Source organism: Dipodomys spectabilis, unplaced genomic scaffold (genome assembly GCF_019054845.1).
Source record: "Dipodomys spectabilis isolate Male_0828 unplaced genomic scaffold, ASM1905484v1 ptg000297l, whole genome shotgun sequence".
NCBI classification, from domain to species: Eukaryota; Metazoa; Chordata; class Mammalia; order Rodentia; family Heteromyidae; genus Dipodomys; species Dipodomys spectabilis.
In genome coordinates, this window is record NW_024870974.1 from 7,791,976 (window position 1) to 7,812,991 (window position 21,016).

The 21,016-nt window shown below is 39.0% G+C and overlaps 2 protein-coding genes across 2 annotated transcripts; both read left to right on the plus strand.

The window, feature by feature from the left end:
• Window positions 1–904: 904 nt before the first annotated feature.
• On the plus strand, window positions 905–19,743 carry LOC122127084 (all-trans-retinol dehydrogenase [NAD(+)] ADH4-like). The gene is made up of 5 exons (XM_042701597.1): window positions 905–968; window positions 2,213–2,314; window positions 3,816–3,957; window positions 5,838–5,925; window positions 19,728–19,743. Exons 1-5 carry the CDS (start codon window positions 951–953, stop codon window positions 19,741–19,743), a joined length of 366 nt encoding a protein of 121 aa, XP_042557531.1. The 5' UTR covers window positions 905–950.
• Window positions 7,692–14,469, plus strand: LOC122127179 (all-trans-retinol dehydrogenase [NAD(+)] ADH4-like). The gene is made up of 5 exons (XM_042701785.1): window positions 7,692–7,889; window positions 8,931–9,191; window positions 10,986–11,121; window positions 12,238–12,376; window positions 14,323–14,469. Exons 1-5 carry the CDS (start codon window positions 7,692–7,694, stop codon window positions 14,345–14,347), a joined length of 759 nt encoding a protein of 252 aa, XP_042557719.1. The 3' UTR covers window positions 14,348–14,469.
• Window positions 19,744–21,016: the final 1,273 nt, after the last annotated feature.

Below are 21,016 nucleotides of genomic sequence, written 5' to 3' on the forward strand. Positions count from 1 at the left end.
ATAATGAGAGTCTCCTCCACCGTTGCTCATAGGGACATCCACTTTGTAAATCTCTTTGGCCTTGACTTTCAAAGTTGGAGCACAACATGCATGCTACTCATAAACTGATGTGTTGTATGGCTCCTTCCTAAAATTAAAATAATAATTGTTGGGAAAGAGTGAGAGCCAGCAACTCCATTCCTAATCCTAGTTATCAAGCAATAGGAACAGCCATACAAGTGCGACTCCAGGGGGCCTCAGCCCATAGCACCAGAGGTTATAGCCAGGGGGGCACTAGGCTTTGGTCCCCAAGGTTCCAGAAAACCCTGGGTTCTAGAGGATAATCAGAGACCACCAAGGAATAATGAGAGGAGCTTTTCAGCAATGACTCCACAGCACTCCCCAGGAAAAAAAAAAAAACAGCTGAAAGGAAAATGGATGAATAAAATAGTCAATTCATACAGTAGAATATTCAAGTATCATGAAAATGAAATGCAACAAAGGCAGCATCTCACTAACAGGTCAGAGGGAAGCACAGGAAATAATACATACATTCATTTTTAATAGATTAAACTATTGTATAGGGAAACAGAAATATACAGTAAGACTATACCATCTTCAGGTAAATGGCTCTCAAGGACAGAGAAAAGAAGTTCTAGAGCAGTGGGGATGCCCGTAATAATTATTTGTATAACTCAGCCCAATATGTTTAATGCACTTTTCTTTATTATCTTAACTTTTGTGATGAAAAAATATTCTTGGAGCTCTCCAGAGCAATAAGTTTACAGCTGCAATATAATAACACAAATCACGTGGGGAATGCTGAGCTAAGCTGTGAAGCAATAGAAAGGCAAGTGATTGGAGGAGGAAACAGCAGGACTAGTATTTATTCAGACTTTTCAGTGCAGGACACAGAGTATTCTCACGCCAGAAAGAAATTTCCAAGGCAAGCTTCCCTAAGGGAAAGAGAAATGAGCACCAAGGGAAAGGTAAGTACATAACCTGTATCTGTTCAGTTCGTGCATTTGAGGGATTACCCTCAGATCAGAGCAATTTACAGCTGATTAAAAGGAAATGAGTAGTCCCTATGCTAAGAATTTATTCTAAGGAATTAAGTATAGATTTGTCAAAGTGTTTACTAGAAGAATATTTTAAATTAAATATTATTTAAACAGCAAAATGTTATTTAAGCAACTATGCTATCACCATAAAATAGAATATGTACCTATAGTGTATAAATATAGATTAAAAATAAAATGAATAAAATGAATTAAAATGAAGAATAAAATGAAAAGATAAAATGAATTTAAAGTATCCATTTATACTTTTATTTTCCATCTATATTTTATTTTTATTTTGAAACTTTCTGTAATTAATATGTATTTCATTTGTAATGAAAGTAATGATATTTAAAAATAGTGCAGAATTACATCTGAATGGTTGAAAAATAGATACTCAGTGGGTAAAAGATGAGATACTTGAAATTCAAAATAAAAATTGAGAGTAGAAAAGTTTTAATCTAGGAATCAGCAAATCCTCAGTATTTAATTTCTTTCATTGCCCTTTTTATAATTCTTACAATGAGATCATATTTTTTCTGTACTTATTCATTTATACTGTACTGATTAATTTGGTAATTATTTGAGCTTCACTTCTCAGACTTTTGATGAACTACCTAGAGTTTTTGTTCAAAATGAGACTTCATTTGATTTTAGGCAAGACTTTGTTCTCTAAGAATTCTCAGGTTATGAGAACAGCTGATCTGAAGACTAAACTCAAGTAGCAAACCTGTAAAACACATCTGTGCTCTGGCAAATATAACTGATCATTCACATTGGAATGAGATTGGTTAAGCCAACACATCATTTTTAGTCACTTACCAAAATCTTTAAGTCCTATAAATGCATACTCTTTCTTAATGGAGGGAGGAAAAATCAAGTCATTATATCAGAATAAACTTTTAACATAACCATTTGTTAAAAATAATAATTTAATGTAATGACCATAACATCAAATTTGACTTAGATGCAACTGAAGATCGCATGTCTTCAAAACAATATAATTATATACAACAATCTGTCACAAACTTCTAAACTGTTTATCAACAAATTACAATAGGCGCTTTCCCCTCATGATACTGTATTCCTTTGCCTCTCTCTTTCTCTCTCCATCTCTCCTTTCCCTTCACTTCCATTTCTTCTCTCTCTCACTCCTTCATTCCCCTCTCTTTCAGGTTATTAAATGCAAAGCAGCTGTTGCCTGGGAAGCAGGCAAGCCCTTCTCTATTGAAGAAGTTGAAGTAGCTCCCCCTAAGGCTCATGAAATTCGAATTCAGGTGAGTAAGGACTTTCCCTGGTGGATATACCCATACCCAAAGTGCAGGCTTGATTTCTAACAGTTTATTCTGACCTGGTATGAATGAGAGGCCTTGGAATCTCCACCTGTAGTTATAGTATATAACTTGAGTTATATTTGTAAGTCCAGATTAAAGTAGACATTATCTCATTTTTACAATGGGCTTAAAATCTGAGAATCAGCAAAGGAATTCACTTTGGCTTAGAACTGGGCTTTTGTTGTTCTCCATTTACCAACTATTAAAAAGTGTTATTACTGGTATGAATGAGAGGCCTTGGAATCTCCACCTGTAGTTATAGTATATAACTTGAGTTATATTTGTAAGTCCAGATTAAAGTAGACATTATCTCATTTTTACAATGGGCTTAAAATCTGAGAATTAGCAAAGGAATTCACTTTGGCTTAGAACTGGGCTTTTGTTGTTCTCCATTTACCAACTATTTAAGTGTTATTAAAGGAAAGTAGAAGCCGGACACCTGTGCCTCACATCTATAACCCTATCTACTCAAAGGCTAAGATCTGAGAGTGGTGGTTTGAAGCCAGCCCAGGCAGAAATAGCCTCAAGACTCTATCTTCAATTAACCACCAGTTGGACTGGAAGCTTGGCTCAAGTGGTAGATTACCAGCCATGCATAAAAAAATGTGAGGAACAGAATAGGCTCTCAGTTCAAGCCCCAGTACCCACACACAGAGAGAGAGAGAGAGAGAGAGAGAGAGAGAGAGAGAGAGAGGAAAAGAAAAGGCAGAGCTGTGGACACAGGTAAGTTCTTCATTTTTGCCCAAGACATTATAGGTTTGTATGTCAGAATGAATGGAACAACCTTTTTGTCAGATACTAAAGAACAATTACACAAAGATACTCTGGATGATTTATTAGCAATATTTCCATTTAACTATAAAATGTTATTTCCTCAACATTATTTCATGTAGTTTCAACAGAATTTGAACAAGCTGTGGAACCTATTTTCTCTCTCTGCCTAATAGATTTTATTCTGCTCTGACTACTTGCATTTTTCCTCTGCTGGAGACAATAACAGCCAATCCTACATCTTAGGTTTTTCAACAATGATAGTTAGAAAACTTGCCCAGACTATTTTTATTTGTTCTTTGGGGTTTTTTTTTCTAAATGTAATTCTTAAGTTCCAGGGGTGCTGTAAGGTTTCAAGATGACATTAGGCCTAAAATTATTGTTAACGTCTACCTCAACAGTAACTATAGAAATATGACTCAAGTCTGTACTTTGTTTTTTGGGGGTTTTTTTTGGGTCTGGTCGTGGGGCCTGAACTCTGGGCCTGGGCGCTGTCCCTCAGCTCTTCAGCTCAAGGCTAGTGCTCTACCACTTGAGCCACAGCGCCATTTCCGGCTTTTTTCTTTTTGCTTATGTGGTGCTGAGGAATCGAACTCAGGGCCTCAGGCATGCAAGGCAAGCGCTCTACCACTGAGCCACCTTCCCAGCCTCCAAGTCTGTAATTACTTTGTAGGTAATCGCCACTTCCATCTGCCACACTGATGCCTTTAATATCGATCCTAATTTCAAGAAAGGTGTGTTCCCAGTGATTGTTGGACATGAGTGTGCAGGAATTGTGGAAAGCTTTGGGCCAGGAGTGACCAACTTCAAACCAGGTAATTTGACCTTCTGATTCAAACTCAATAGAAATACCAGGCTTTTTCAGTGATGATTTCTGGTGGTGTCTTGGCTTTACATGCTATAACTGATCTGTGATAACATAAGAGGACCAATCATCTTTTCCTAAATCAAAAGTGAGACATAGAACCTATAGTTAGCATGGAGATGGGATATTTGAAATTGAAAGTGTCTTTATTTATATATTATGCTAAGAAAAATTTTCTGTAACACAAAATTTTATGATTAGTTAAAACTGAAGCAACCATGGTTCAGAAACTATATACTTCTGAAACAGAAAACTATTTCAACAACATTAACATTATATAAAGAATAAGAAGGAGGCTCAGGGTGAAAAGAGCCACTATGATATACATAGCAATGCTGGTGTCATGTTCTTTTGAGAAGAGCCACTATGATATACATAGCAATGCTGGTGTCATGTTCTTTTGAGAAGAGCCACTATGATATACATAGCAATGCTGGTGTCATGTTCTTTTGAGAAGAGCCACTATGATATACATAGCAATGTTGGTGTCATGTTCTTTTGAAAAGAGCCACTATGATACATAGCAATGTTGGTGTCATGTTCTTTTGAAGCCTGTAAGATACATATAATACCTAATAAAGCATGTCAATGGCTGAGATTATTTTCTTCACCTCACATTGCCATGTGACCTATGTACTACTCTCTTGTCACACAGGATAAACCCATGACTCTTCTTTGATGAGATTGCTCCAGACTTAGATACATGGCAAGGGTATCAAATTTCCTATCTCTATCTGGCCTATGTACCCTCTATATTAAGAAAGGATCTGCTTTTCTATTCATAGTGGTTGAAATATAAGTAATAATAGTCATGCCACAAAGAATTACAGTGAAAACACAGGAGTCTGCAGGAGATAAGACCAACCAATCTGTCACTTGACTGCCCAGTGGGGTATTTAAAAGAAAAACCAATATGCCATCTGTAATCCCACCTACATAGAAAGCCATAAGAGAATCACAGTCTACGGCTGACCCTTGGGCAAAAATGTGAGACTCTATCTGAAAAAAAAATAACTAAGGCAAAATAAAGGCTGGGGGCATGGCTCAAGTGCTAGAACACCTGCTTAGCAAGCACAAGGCCTTTGGTTCAAATGCTAATATTACCAAAATAAACAAAAAGACAACCTATGCAATACGTAGAAGAATCCATACTCTTACCTTTTAATGAAATAAAGCATTTTAACTACAGTACTTTCTAGTGAATATGTAAAAGTGACAGGAGTGACTCTGATCATAACTTGAATATCCTTTGTATAACTACTGAAACTAGTTTAAAAAGGAAAGAAAAGGGCTTGCCTAGCATGCATGAAGTCCTGGGTTCAATTCCTCAGCACCACATAAACAGAAAAATTGGTGCTGTGGCTCAAGTGGTAGTGTGCTAGCCTTGAGCAAAAAGAAGCTCAGGGACAGTGCTCTGGCCCTGAGTTTAAGCCCTAGGACTAGCAAAAGAAAGAAAGAGAAAGAGAAAGAGAGAGAGAGAGAAAGAGAGAGAGAGAGAGAGAGAGAAAGAGAGGAAGAAAGAAAAAAGAAGGAAAGAAAATTGAAAAAAATTAAATGGTGTTCTCTTCTACACAGGTTTTTTGTTTGTTTGTTTGTTTTTGGAGGGGGATGGAGTTAGGGAACTCAAGGCCATGCACATGATAGATAAACACTCTACCACCGGGCCCCATCTGTAGCCTTGCTGCTAGAAACTTACAATACCTAAGGATGTGGATCAGTGGTAGAGTACCAGACTAGCAAATGAAAGGCCTTGAGTTCAAAGCCCAGCACTGCCAAAGAGTTAGTAAATACTACCTTCAGGATCACCCAACATATGGTCTTTCTTTCTAGGTGATAAGGTAATTCCATTCTTTGCACCTCAGTGTAAAAAATGCAAGTTTTGTCTGAGTCCACGTACAAACATTTGTGGAAAACTGTGGTAAGTTCTATATGCTGTTAATAGCAATGTAGATTACATAAATATTTTAACAATGGATTAGCCATACCGAAATGGAGTTCAGAACAGGCAAACGTTCTGTCCACTAATTCTACTTATAGTGTATCCCAGACACTGCTCCAAATATGCAGTCATATACTGTAATATTCATTGCAAAACTGTTTACAATAGCAAACAAAAGGAATGTCTTATAATAAAATGGATTAACAAACTGCTGTATTGTGGCACAATGGAAAACTATAATGAAAAGGTTTAAATTTGAAATATTCATATAAACATAAAACAATCTGATGTATATATAATATTTTTCGCACACATACTAATATTAGGGAAAAAGGAAGTAGCTGAAGAATATATAGTATATGATGTTATATAAAAATGCAATACATTGTTTATGTTTAAAAGTATATGCAGTAAAAGTAAATAGATATCACTGAGATGATAAATGGCAAATTCAGAACAGTATCTACTCTATAGGAATGAGAGTAGAATCATTTACTTCAGAATTTCATAGCTTAATGTCTCCTAAGAGCATGACTTGAGTCTAAATCTTAACCACCTTATTTTTATTTTACTGAAACCATAAAAAGACCTATTTGTTCTTAATGCTAGTTGAAGCTAGTTATCTCAGAAATTAAAAACTATAATACTCTTATGCCCTGCAGTTTGGCAGGCTATAAGCCATCTCCAGCAAAGTAAGGAGACTATTTCTAAAGCAAAATACAAAGGAAAGGGTTGAGGTTGTAGTTCAAGTGGTAGGCTGCTGGCCTAACATGTGAGAGACCCTAAATTCAATCCTTACTACCAAACAAAACCACAACAAACACTATACAATGCTTGTACTACTTCTGTGCTTCAGTTTCCTCACCTATAACATGAGGATAGTAATAACATCTGATTTGCAGGGCTGTTATCATTGTTCAAAAAACTAAAACCACACTCTTGTGCAAACCTTTAATGAAATAACAGATTTGGCAATGATGAGATGATCAGATGTGTCCTTCCAGATGAATTTCATCACATTGCCTACCTCCTTCTCCCCAAAAGAAGATTTTAATTAGATCAAGTGTTTAGGTCCTAAGTGTTAGTTTAGGAGGAACTATGTTAACAGAAAAATATGTTAAACACAATTTCAGATGCATCATCAGAAAAATTCCCTAGAAAGAACACTCAGACAAATGACTTGTTTTTAAAAAATTAAATTGAAAACCTAGAGGAGAAGCTACATATGCAAGGCTACCAAGAGACTTAGCAACCATATGCAATATGAAGAGCTAAAATAATCTTCTGGAGATATAGACTGAAATAATTCAGTGTAGATGAAATAGTGATGTCTGGAGTTCATATTAAAACATTCCATACATACTGTGGAAAATAACAGATGAACTAGACAGCCTATGAGTTGATTGTTACTGAAGCCAGGAACAGACACACAGTCTTCATTATACTCTTCTAGTTTTATAACTGAACTTCCCGCAATAAAAAAAATGTGAATTAATACATACCAGTAATTCCACAAAAGTTTGTTGCTATGATCTTTAAATTTCATCCAAAAGACTATATATTACTACTTTAGTTTACCATTTCCTCCATGTGAATTCCATAAAATTGTCATGATAGATAATATAATAACCAACATCTTTTTTTAAGTGAGCAGTGTCCTATTTACTTTCTTCTTTGTATCTCTCACCCCTCTCTCTTTTTAATTGTCTAGTGATTTTAAAACTCCTACTGCTGATCAAAAACTAATGGAAGACAAAACCAGCAGGTTTACCTGCAAAGGAAAGCCAGTTTACCATTTCCTGGGAGTCAGTTCATTCTCTCAATACACTGTGGTGTCTGATGTCAACCTTGCCAAAATACATGATGATGCAAATTTAGAGCGTGCATGTCTGTTTGGATGTGGGTTTTCATCTGGCTATGGTGCTGCAATCAATACTGCCAAGGTAAATCGTTAAAAGGTCCAAGGTTTACAAACAGAGATTACTTGGAGGTAATATAAAGAAGCCTGCATTAATTATCTTCAAATCTTGGCTATTTGTTTCTTACTTTGTGATAATTTAAACTCTCTAGAAAAATACCCACTGGTAATACTTGTAAGAATAATTAAATTATACCACCTGTGTAAAATAGCTGGCCTCCTAGCTGGCATAGGCTTAGCACCTGTTTCATGTTATATGCTATACCAGCCTGCTAGATTATAAATCGTCCTCATAAAGCCTGATCAAATATGTTTCATATTATCTTATCTCAGGACAACGGACCCAAAAGGCAACAGAAACCATAGAAACCGTCAAGATAACCATTCAGGCTCCTACTTCCTCTCTAATGCAGGGGATTCATGTTCATTCAATAATAATTTATCTTAGATTCCCATCCCTTTATGAGTACAAGTGACTGTATCTTCTGCCACTCCTGATGGTAGCAAGATATGGCTCTGGAATCCCACATTAGAAAAAAAAATTACCAGGATGTTTAAGCTAGCTATAAGAGAGATGTTGAGAAAGTTTCTCCTAGTGAATGTCTCAAATGTTGCAGGGAAGACTTCCTCGACCTCTCAGAGTCTTCATTGTCAGACAAGGCATCTGGATTCCATTCCATCTTCTAAAGAAATCAGTTATCTGGAATCATAAGTCAATCAATCACTGGAGATCTAATTTTTAAAGGGCAAAAAATTACCTCCTTAAAATATGCGAACTTTTTTTTCTGACCACACTGAAAAGTAAAATAAGGGAATTATTTTTATTTGAAATGTTCTTTATGAACTGATCATCTTCATGGCCCTTAAATAATTCTCTAAACTTAGAAAGTAATGTACTGATTTTCATATTGGCAGATTTTTTTCATTGAATGTATCATACGGTTTTATAACAAGCAGTCTTAGGCTTGTATTTTGGAGTCTTCACCTCACCCTACCCTTTAAGAGAAACTAAAACTGTGGAGCCATCTGCTATAAAAGTTATACTCTACAATTTTTCTGCCTGCAGGTCACCCCTGGTTCTACCTGTGCTATCTTTGGCCTAGGAAGTGTAGGTCTTTCTGCTGTAATTGGCTGTAAAGTAGCAGGAGCTTCCAGAATCATCGTTACTGACATCAACAATGAGAAGTTTACTCACGCCAAAGCCCTGGGAGCAACTGATTGTCTAAATCCTAGAGAGCTAGACAGACCCATCCAGGAAGTCATCATTGAAATGACCAATGGCGGGGTGGACTTTGCCATTGAGTGTATAGGAGGATATCAACACATGGTTTGTACATTTTTTTCCTTGTGTGTTTTCAATGTGTTCTTTAATCATCAAATGATAGATGAAGATGGGCTGCTTGCAGTTGGTATAATTATTCCTTCTTAATCTTTTCAAATAAGAGCTGTCAGCCATAATTCATTTAAACATTCCCTCAGCCTTCCATGCCCACTGATTTGTCCTGTATTCATCTTCTTTCTGTTACCAACAAGGAAATATCTGAGACTGGGCACTTGTATAGAAAAGAGGTTTGTGTGCGGTCATGTAGGCTAGAAGTCAAACCGTATAAGGCTGTCTGCAGTCAGGATGGCCCTCAGGGCTGACAGCATCTGGGTGGGAATATGTATGAGGAAAAAGTCACATGGCAAGACAGGAAGCCAGAGTGAAGATCTGGGCCAGTAGCAATCACAAACTGGGCCATACCTCTTTATTTGAGATCCCTTTTAATTGCTCAATATAACATATTGTTAGACTGAAAATAATTTTCAATTGTTTTCCAATTTCCTATTTCTTTTTTATTTACTTTGTTCTGAATGTCATAAGGTGGTACAGGAGGTTAAGATTTCATGGGTCCAGTGAGGTGCCCAGTACTTCCTGCTCAGAGTCACCCTTCCATCATTCTTCCCCATCCCATCTGCTCTCTCTCACCAGGCTCATTTCACATTGCCTACTTTATCACATAGGAACAGTTAATAACTTGGCTGTATTTGTCCCCTGTCCCTTCTCCTTTGGGAATAAAAAAAATCATTTTTGTTTTGTAGCTAGGTTGGCCTCAAAGTCACTGTGTAGCCAAACTGGCCTTGAATTCACAATGTTCCTGGCATAATCCTCTAGTACTAGAATCACAGGCTTGTGCAACCACACTGGGCTATCTTATTCATTTGTAATTGGCTAAGAAAATGCCCCTTTTGACTATTAAATAAAATAAGGTAAAAAGTCAACTACAAAACATAGACTATGAACAGAAAAGGTACCTTGCTATAATGCCCAGCATTATTCTTCACTAAATATTCACCTAATATGCATTTGCTCAAAGACACTAAACTGAGGGGAATTTTTTGTTTTGTTTGCTTTCTGACTTTTTATGAAATGATCAAATAACTGAAGAGAGTTGGAAGTATATATAGTTCAAGTGGTAGGGCAATTGCCTAGCAAGTGCAAGGACCTGAATACAAAACTCTAGTATAATACCCATACAGAAAGAAAATGAATTTATAAAAATGAATTATTTGTTCATGCATTCTTCTTGTTTCGTTAGTGGGAGTTACAAAAAGCAGTTGTGGTCAGGGACCAGAAGCCTGTAATCCTAGCTACTCAGGAGGCAAAGATCTGAGGATTGCAGTTCAAAGGCAGCCCAGGCAGGAAAGTCTGTGAGACGCTTATCTGCTCAAAAAAAGCCAGAAATGGTGCTGTGGGCCAAGTGGTAGAATGCTAGCCTTGAGCAAAAGAAGCTCAGGGACAGAGCTGAGACCCAGACTTCAAGCCCCAAGCCTGGCAAAAAATAAAAATAAAAACTAGTTGTGATTTCATTCCTTTTCACTTACACCTTCACTCAGCCTGGTTCCTAAACACTCCTCTAAAGAAGAGATAAAGAATAAAATTCAACATCCCCAGAAGTGGACTTCGTAATGTGTCCAACCCGGAATTTTATCTGACTGGTGCAATCCCTAGAAGAGAGAATGAAAACCCAGGAAGAACTGTGATGAGAACGATGTTCCCTAAAATATTGTATATTTCCACATTGGAGTTCATGCTCTGCTCTTCTATGACTCTAGAAATCTTTTGTGTTTGACCCTTCAGAGAGCAGCTCTGGACTCCACATCAGTAGGTGGGGGAACCTGTACTTTGGTCGGAGTGAAGGCTGGCGACAAAGCACTGGATGTGTCTCCAGAGGAGCTAATAATGGGCCGTACTCTAAATGCAACATTCTTTGGAGGTTAGTACTTTTTTACCTTCATGGATTTAAATTTTCTTGGTAGCAGTATGAAATTGTTAGACTGGGCTGGGAAGGTGGCTCAGTAGAGTGCTTGCCTTGCATGCTTGAGGCACTGAGTTCAATTCCTCAGCACCACATAAGCAGCAAAAGCCAGAAGTGGCGCTGTGGCTCAAGTGGTAGGGCGCTAGCCTTGAGCTGAAAGCTGAGGGACAGCGCCCAAGCCCAGAGTTCAGGCCCATGACCGACAAAAAAAAAAAAAAAAAAAAGAAAGAAAGAAATTGTTAGACTGAGGATTATTGAATCATCTGCTTCAAATTGAGAACCTAAAACATATCTGGAGAAAAACAAAGGAGGGGGCAACAATGCTCAACAAGAAATATACTCATTACCTTACTCCTGTAACTGTAATCCCTCTGTACAGCATCTTTACAATAAAATAAAAAATTTTAAAAGACTATATAAAAACTCATTATATTAAAGTAAATGGAATGTTCATAGAAAGATGATCACAAATGACATATTAAAATTCAAGTTGCATTCAAATGAACCAACATAGAGAAGCAGAAAGTAAACACTGACCTAATTGAGGTAATTCCCTATCCAGAGTAGAAAATAATCTTGTGTGTGTGTATGTGTGTGAGTGTATGCAGGTATGTGCTTGTGCATGCATGCCAATATTGGGGCTTGAACTCAGGGCTTGGGCACTGTCCCTAAGCTTTGTTGCTCAAGATCAGTGCTCTATCACTTGAACCATCGCTCCACTTCCAGCTTTTCTTTGGTAGTTTAGCCCACAGAGTTTCCTGCTTGGCTGGGTTCAAACTGCGATCCTCAGATCTCAGTCTCCTGAGTAGCTCCTGAGTAGGATTACAGACATGAGCCACTGGCACCTGGTTTGAATATTTCTTATAAAGAAAAAACTAGAGATAAAAAAATTAAAGCTATATAGAGAGTATAGAATATTAAAGGTGTACACAAAATTAAAGAGGAGAAGGTGTTTAATGTATTTGAAACTTGGGTTACTTCAAACTGACCTAATATTAATTCATTTAACTCACGCTTATTAAAACTACTTCTTCATGTGACATCTTTTTATTTGGTATTTTGGCCAAATTACAGGATGGAAGAGTGTAGATTCTGTACCAAAGTTGGTTAACGACTACATGAATAAGAAATTCAATCTGGATCTATTTGTGACCCACAACCTACCTTTTGACCAAGTCAATGAGGCATTCGACCTAATGAACCAAGGAAAAAGGTAAATCACTAGATAGATGATTGAGTAGTTTAGAAACCTTTGTGATGTCTTTTTTTTAGTATCATGTAAGCCCTAACCATTTTCCTTTTCTGACTTTTCTTATTGTAATTACTAAATGTGCTTCATCGACTGAACAATGGCCAGTTTGAGCTGGGGGGAGAGAGGGGCAGCTGTTAGTACTGTAAGGCACCCTGTTACTTACAGTATGATGTGGAGCACTAGTACAAACTGGTGTGTGCTTGCCCTTTCACCAGTGTTCACTAGGTGACATTACTCCCCTACAAGGAGAGGCTTCTCAATATAATGTTAGACCCCTCTGGTTCAGTGTACTCCTGAGTCTGGAATGCATATGTTCTGCAATTTGACATGGAGTGTCCACACCAGGCCCTACATGAAAACGCCCTTTGACACCACAGGGATGTGAGCACACAGTGGCAGGTGTCAGACTGGTGAAGGATCCTGCGACTCTCTCATTATCTTGCTCTGACACTTTCTGACCCACAATTTTAGATATCAGGTGCTCCCTTGTCTTGGATCCTAGGAACTGATTTATACCATGTTCCTACTGAACACTACCCTAGGAGTGGAATGTGGGTAAGATTAGGATCAATTATTTTACTTAAAATGTTCAAGCATAACCTTGATTGGTAGAAGTAAACAGTAAAAAAAAAAAAAAAAAAAAAAAACAAAAACCATGAGGATTCAGGTTACTGATAAGAAATACAAGGCAAAGAGGAAAAGGAAACTTGAAGGCCTAGCAAGGACATAGGAGGAGCTTATGAGGAGGTAAAAATGACAGGAGTTCACAGAAGAGAATAAATGTTTTAGAAAAAGAAAACAGGTCTATGGTTTGAGTACTCAGGCTGTTTCACAGAGAAGAAATCTGAGAAAGCCACAACATAACAAAAAGTAGCTCTATCAAAAGAAAAGAAAAAATAAAGAATATCTTTAAACTATACTATATAAACTTTACTAAGCTAACATAATAAGCCCTAAAATAATATGCACATCTCACTACAGCTCAAAATGTGTGTTCTTCAAGTTAGTACCTGGGTATGGGTTTGGAGCCTTATGCCTGAAGTTCATAGCTCCTCTACCTAGAGATCTTAACCTAGAGATCTCAGTCACAGACTGTACCACAGGGAATGCTAAGTGGGAGACAAATGGTAAATGTTCCATCACTTTATCAGTAAGTTGGCAGGTCTCCATTTCTGCAAGAAGGCTTCCCTCATAATTAGCGCTGAAGCAGAAGCCTATACTTCCTATTCCCTAGCTAGCCCCCCGATGAAACCATCTTATTGTCCACACAGATGGAAAGGTAGCATCAGGAAAGGAACTTAATGGTCCCTCTCAGGTATACTCACCATGTGGCACAGGTGCTCCTTCCACAACTGCACAGAAGCAAGGGAGTAGATGGAGGGAGATGGAACACACATCTGTTTACCCTGGCTTGTGACGACGAAAAGACTAGGTTTCTCCTATTACACAAAGATGTCACTTCCAGTTTCTGGGTAGAGAAAATATGTAAGCATGGTACCCTGCTGATGTCAGGAAGTCCACAGTAATGTCTGAGATAAGGAATTCTCTGTCCTTGAGGCTTATCCCCTTCTTAATTCCCATACTTTGAAGTTATCAAGGACTGAAAACAACTGGGTTGCCAGAAAGTAGCATCCCAACACACCAAATTCCTCTCATGAGCATCTTTGCCGTGGCAAAGGGAAAGCCAAGAGCAGTGACTAGCCTCCTCCTCCCTCCATGGTATGCCCTACTCATCAACAGCACCAGAGGGCAACAGGACTCCACAGCTCAAATGAGATCACAATTTCCTGAATGACTATGAAGGAAGATTAGACCAAACGCTGAACTGAAAGAGCAAATATTTCTTGTGGGCTTTGGGTAAATTGTTCAGGTAAATTAATTTATTATTGCTTTATTTTTATTAACAGCATCCGAACAATTCTGACCTTTTGAAGACCCCAGGAACAATTTAGAAGATATGATTGTCTGATTAATATGATAAATCAAGGAAAGTATGACTTGTAAGAAATAGTCTCAGCTAATATCGCAGCATAAAATAGCAATTAATAGTAGAAGAATCTCACCCAGGCCCAGAGTTCAAGCCCCATGACTGACAAAAAATAAAAAAAAAAATTTGGGAGATATGAGTGATACAAGAAAGTGATTTTTAAAAAAGATACAGGAAGTAGCGCTGTAGCTCAAGTGGTAGAGCGCTCGCCTTGAGCTGAAGAGCTGAGGGACAGCACCCAGGCCCAGAGTTCAAGCCCCACGACCGACCAAAAAAAAAAAAAATTAAAAAAAAAAAATGGGGGGGGGGAGGGGGGGGTATGATTGGGTGGGGGGGAGGGGGGAGGCTGGGAAGGGAGGTGAAGGGTAAACAAAGGAGGAGGCTGCAATGCTTGGTAAGAAATGTATGCATTATCCTGCCCATGTAATTGTAACCCCTCTGTACAGTATGTTCTCAAATAAAATAAAATAAAATTAAAAAAAAAAAAGATACAAAAAATAGTAGAAGAATCTGTAATCATAAAGGTCTTCAGGGATGGGAAGGTGACTCAGTGGTAGAGTGCTTGCCTTGGATGCTTGAGGCCCTGGGTTCGATTCCTCAGCACCACATAAGCAAAAATGAAAAAAGCCGGAAGTGGCACTGTGACTCAAGTGGTAGAGCGCTAGCCTTGAGCTGAAGAGCTGAGGGATAGTGTCCAGGCCCAGAGTTCAGGCCCCACGACCGGACCCCCCCCCCAAAAAAAAACCAAACAAAACAAAACATAAATGTCTTCAGACTTACCTGTGTTAACAATGATAACAAAAGTGTTCAAGAATAGACTCACAGGGTGTCTAGGAATTGTCTAAAACTAGTTTTGGGGAGAAAGAATGCAGGAATAAATAAACCTGGATTTTTATGTTTATAATTTTTAAGTTCACTAATGAATATATGGAGGTTTATTATATTAATCTCTTTACTTTTCTCTATGTTGAAATTTTTCTACAAAATAAAATCTTACTGGGCACTGTGGCTCAAGTGGTAGAGTGAATGCCTTTAGCTGAAGAGCTCAGGGACAGTGCCCAGCAGAGTTCAAGCTCCACAACTGACAAAAAGCAAAAAGAAAAAAAATCTTACTGGAAAGTATCACTATGTTTATCACTATATTGATCATATTCATATATAAAATACTGTTATATGATTTGTGTTCCAATAAGCCAAAGGCACTCTTTGTAAATAAGCTGCCAGATTTTTTCCTTTTTAATCTGTGTCATCTTCTCATGTCCCCACTACTATAACCAGAAGTAATGAGATGCCAGAACCTACATTAATAAAAATTTATTGAAAGAAAAATGAGTCTATACTCTGAAAGTTGTTTTCTAAAATATCTTCCATTTTATCTTTGATAATTATCATAACTGTAATGTGTAGTGCTTTGCAGATCACTCTTACTATATTCTTTGTTACTAAAAGTAACAAAGAACAAAGCAAGTTGGTCTCCAGTGGCTCACATTTGTAATCATACCTACTAAGGAAGCTGAGATTTGAGGATCAGGGTTTGAAGCTAGCCCAGACAGGAAAGTCTATGAGACAATTAATCACTAAAAAAAAGCTAAAAATGGAACTGTGGTTTAAATGGTAGCATACTAGCCTGGGCAAAAAGGCTCAGAGACAGCACACAGGTCCTAAGTTCAAGCCCCAAGACATACACACACACAAACCAAAAAGAGCAGTGTATTACCATAAAGTCATATAGAGGATGAAGACATTTATGATCTTATAAGATTCAACAGTAAGACTAATGTGGGAAGAGCAAGTCGGACTTTTCTCTTACCATGATAGATGTTAGAATAGCTGCTCACAAAAGATGAGTTACATAATTCAGGTCAGAGTAAAAGTTGCTAGCTTCCAACCTGGAGTAGTTGCTTAAATCTACCTGTTTTCTTTAAAACTTGTCTACATTTTGAACTCTGAGAGAAAACCATCTCTGAAGTTTTAGCTGATGTGAGTAGTAATGACACAAAGCAGAAACTCACATTGCTGCTTAGTTAAGATTTTATTTCTTTGGAAATAGAAGCCAGTTCATCTGTAGATGCTGCTTGTGTTGGCATTATGGAGACTAACATGTACCCTGCCATTGGTTGCCTTTCTCACACTATTGTCTGGGGGGTAGTCTTCTCTCTCCTCATCCTCTGCCTCTTCTCCTCTGCTTTTTTAAATTTCCTATGATCAGTTTGGGATTTACCTCTTCTTCAACTCCTCTCAGCCACAAAGCTACTTTCATGACCTGATATGCTTTGACTTCTTGTCTCTTTGCTAAAGCATATGCTGATTTTGTAGTTTTTCATTTGTTTGTAAACTCCTTGAAATTAGAACAATCTCTACATTCAAACACACTCTGTACACACTTCTTAATATCGAAAGTTTATCCTCATGAATGTGTAAATAGTTCATATTTTTTAGAATAGAATTTTTCTAATACATTTTCCATACCAAAACTATGAAATTTTCAGGGAAAAATAATTAAATACACAAAATAATCAGATTCTGAATTTTCTGGATCTGAAATTATTACACATATTTAAGCTGCAAAGGTGCACAAAATTGAACCACCAGATTGTTTTCAACGTGTGCTATAGCCCCCTCTTGTGGTAATTCTTCATTTCTTCATCTCCTAGATGCTATCTTCTCCATTCCTTGCAATTACTAGGCTTTCTGGTTCATGGCTGTTCACAAAGAGCACTCTACCATTCGCTGGAGCAATGCCTCCAGTCAAGCTTTTCGTTGGATAGTTTTGAGGATGGAATCTCAGGGATATGGCTGCCCAGAATGGCTTTGAACTGAGATCCTCCAGATCTCAACCTCCTCAGTACCTAGAATTATAGGCATAAGCTACTGGTATCCAATGCTGACATTTTAAAGAGCACTTTCATGTATTATTTCTTCTGCTCCTCAAATATTTTTAACTATGCCATAAGCTGCTTTAGAGGTTTTCCAGCTATTCACCCAGAGACAGGCAAGATAGAACTTATTCACATTATTGAGTGAAACTTGTATTACAGGAAACACACTGTTTTCTAACTATATTATGGAACAGGCTTGAGACTGTTGTTGTCATTATGAGAACAGGAAGGAAGGAAGGAAGGAAAAAGGAAGGAAGGAAGGAAGGAGGGAGGGAAGGAGGGAGGGAGGGAGGGAAAGAAGGAAAGAAGGCAGGTAGGCAGGCAGGCAGGCTGCTGAAGGGGTAGTAATTTCACTCTAGACAAAAATAAAAAAGAGGGGGTATGGGAAGGAATGGGAAGGAGAAACAAAGGAGGAGGCAACAATGCTTGATAAGAAATGTACTCATTATCTTGCCCATGTAATTGTAACCTGTCTGTACGGTATTTTCACAATAAAATTTTTTTTTTTTTTTTTTTTTTCCGGTCGTGGGGCTTGAACTCTGGGCCTGGGCGCTGTCCCTCAGATCTTCAGCTCAAGGCTAGCTCTCTACCACTTGAGCCACAGCGCCACTTCCGGCTTTTTTCTTTTTGCTTATGTGGTGCTGAGGAATCGAACCCAGGGCCTCAGGCATGCAAGGCAAGCGCTCTACCACTGAGCCACCTTCCCAGCCCCTAAAAAAAAATTTAAAATAAAAAAATATAATGGTAAAGAGAAGACCCTTTATATCCTGCCTCAGGATATTATCATGGAAAGATATTGCAGGCTACAGCTACAGATGTCTTGCAACTACTGTGGGAAAAATAAAGCCATGGCAGAAAAACTAGTGTCATGGAGCAGCACTTTTGCCACCCCCCAAAATCATGGTAGATCAGATAACACTACTTGGCAAACTGATCCTGCTGCCTGACTAATGAGGGTGCCTACTTTGCCTCTCTTGCCTCGCTAGTTGGTCATGACTACCCCAGTATCTGGTACCCTGGGTAAAACCAGACAGCCATCTCAACCATAGCATCCTACCAACCTAGAGAGAAATTTAGTCACCACATTCTTCCTCCACAATAGGCTTCCCAATACTGTGCGAATGTTTACTTTTTGCTCTTTCACCTTCCCCTTAAGGAAGAAGTAAATGGAATAAGTGAGCAGATAGAACATGGCAGATTATTTCCAGCATTCCTCTTCCTTTGTAATCATTTTTCTCTATACTCATTCCTTTACATTATCACCAGAAGATCTGAGAGCTCAACTTCATTCAATGTGCATTGGTGAGGTTGGGTTTCTATGTATAAATAGATTATTTTAACCATTCATGTTACAGCTGTGCCACAAAGCACCCACAGTGCTCCTAATATCACCTAAAATTATGTTCTGTCCTTGAATTCCCACAGAAATTATTCTCACAAAAGCTGGTCAGATTTTTTTCTATATGCATTATCAAAATATACTGCAAATTATGGTAGTTAAGCTGTCTCCTTTCAGAATTAACTTGTAATTACTCTTCGCAACTTAATCTATTTTACAGGCTTGGAGAAATAAGGGATAATGATGGATGGAACATGAGGGCTTAGCTTCTTCTAATACCTCTAATATTCCTTTTGCAGTGGTAAAATCCATGGGCAAGCCTTGTTAAGAACAGAATTTCCTGGCACATTTCAAAATGGTTGCTTTGGGGGGTAGGAAGGTAGTTCAGTGGTAGAGCATGCATGAGGCCTGGGTCTGATTCCTTGGCACCACATAAGCAGAAAAAGCCAGAAGTAGTGCTGTGGCTCAAGTAGTAGAGAGCTCAACTTGAGCTGAAATGCTCAGGGACAGCACATGAAGCCAGTGCTCACGTGGGGTCAGTGTTCATGCCACCTAACTGACAAAAAAAAAAGTTGCTTTCCAACTCCCCATAGGAAAAGGATGAGATTTTTCTCCAATCTTCACTGTGAGGACTTATGTAGGTGACACTCATGAATCATGAGAGCCTGCCCTCCTCCATGAATAGGTCCCCTGGTGGTTTTTAACTTTCCGCTGATCACAAGTAGACTCTAGCTGTTCATCATTTACATTGCAACTCCAGTACTGGTCCCAGCAGTGATGGGTTTTTACCTCAGGTAACTATGATTGTAACCATCTGCCTCTCTAATTTTGGAGGCAACAATTTCCCCTGTGACCTTACTTCTCTTACAGATCTAAGAATTGTTATTGAATCAGTTCATTCAGCCTTTTACTGGAGAGATTGTACTAATCTCCTTACATTTCAGACCACAAACCAGCAGTACCATAAAAGCTCAATGGTCTCTTTCCGGAAGATAAATGATGTGTCTTCAATAGGGAAAAGAAAAATAACTCACTGCTAAAAGGTCTATCATTAGAATTTTTTCCCACATCCCAAGCAGAAGTACCAGAATATACAAGAAAGCAGAGTCATTTGAAAGAATGACAAATGTTCTACAAGAGGGACTTGTCTGGCAGAATAGCAGGAAATAAGAACAGAATGAGGTTATTCAGGGCTGACTAGGTTAAGGACAGAGTTTAGATTTTATCTCTTAGTCCATGAAGAATTTAAAGTAGAATAGTGACATTTTGTTTATAACACAGCTCACTCAAAAACTTTAAGCAGCAGAAAGGAAATGGCATCAATTAACTTATGTTTTAGAACATTTAATAACGCATTAGATTTTAACGGCCAGTCATCAAGTAACTCAGATAGAAGGCTCTTTCCACAACCCTGCAAAAAATGAACAGAGGCTGAACGAAGGCGGGGAGACTAGGTGTGAAAGATATTTAGGGTTTGGTGACAGATGGGATGGAGAGAATGAAGAAGTTGTGACTCTCGGATTTCTGGCTGGAGGAAGAAGGTGGATGCCATCAATGTACAGAGACATAGAGGGGAAACAAGTCCCTTCAAGGATAAATACAAGATAAATCATAGACGCGTTGAGTTCGAAATATTGCAGTATCTCCTACTGGAGAAGGCATCTAACAGTTGTGACACCACAAGTGGAGACAATAATCTGGTCACTACTCTTGTCTCTAGGGAAGTTAAAGGTCATCGTGTGGGTGAGAGTGTGGAGAGAAGGGAAGAAGGAACTTTGAACAGAATCTTCGAGAACACCTATCACTTCGGAAATGAAGCATGAAAGACTGAAGGTAGACCAAGCGTCTCGGTCGGCCAGGACCATTCCAGCCAGCCATCTTCCCTCCGCAGAGGGTCCCACGGGGAGGCTTCTCACAGCCGCCACCCTCCCTGCCAGGTTCTTCCCCAACCCCGTCCTGCTGCTCCCAGAAACCCTACCCACCCGTCAGGAGCAGGGGCAATGGCACTGGGGAGGTTTCTAGAAAGCCCTCCCTCGTGCGCCCGCTCGCGCCGGTCCCTCGCTGTGGCGGGCCACAGGAGTGTGGAAAGGAAGAAGGCCTCGGCCGAGGGAGGGCAGCGACCGACTTCCGGTCACGTGCTCCGGGCCAGGCCACAGCTCCCCTCTACCCTCGCGGTTCCTAGGCTGACCCCACATGGGGAGATTGCCAACCAGGGTAACTTGCAACGAGCCTAGCGAATGACCCACGAAGGCGTCGCCGGGTGGCCCGCCAGGCTGGAAGCCACCGCAGACAAGCATGCACCAGGTATACTTCCGTTTTTCACCCCGCACTTCCGGTTCCCACCTGTCTCCCACGCTGCCGAGCCCCGCCTCCGCGCATGCTCCGCGGGAGGCAGC

What these genes read in the sequence shown, in the direction of transcription:
- LOC122127179 (XM_042701785.1), top strand. Translation starts at nt 7,692, where the DNA reads ATGGAAGACAAAACCAGCAGGTTTACCTGCAAAGGAAAGCCAGTTTAC. An exon ending in TAGGAGGATATCAACACATG is followed by an intron (nt 9,192 to 10,985) that starts GTTTGTACATTT and finishes TTGACCCTTCAG; the next exon opens with AGAGCAGCTCTGGACTCCAC. An exon ending in AAATGCAACATTCTTTGGAG is followed by an intron (nt 11,122 to 12,237) that starts GTTAGTACTTTT and finishes GCCAAATTACAG; the next exon opens with GATGGAAGAGTGTAGATTCT.
- LOC122127084 (XM_042701597.1), top strand. An exon ending in CTCATGAAATTCGAATTCAG is followed by an intron (nt 2,315 to 3,815) that starts GTGAGTAAGGAC and finishes ATTACTTTGTAG; the next exon opens with GTAATCGCCACTTCCATCTG. An exon ending in AGTGACCAACTTCAAACCAG is followed by an intron (nt 3,958 to 5,837) that starts GTAATTTGACCT and finishes CTTTCTTTCTAG; the next exon opens with GTGATAAGGTAATTCCATTC.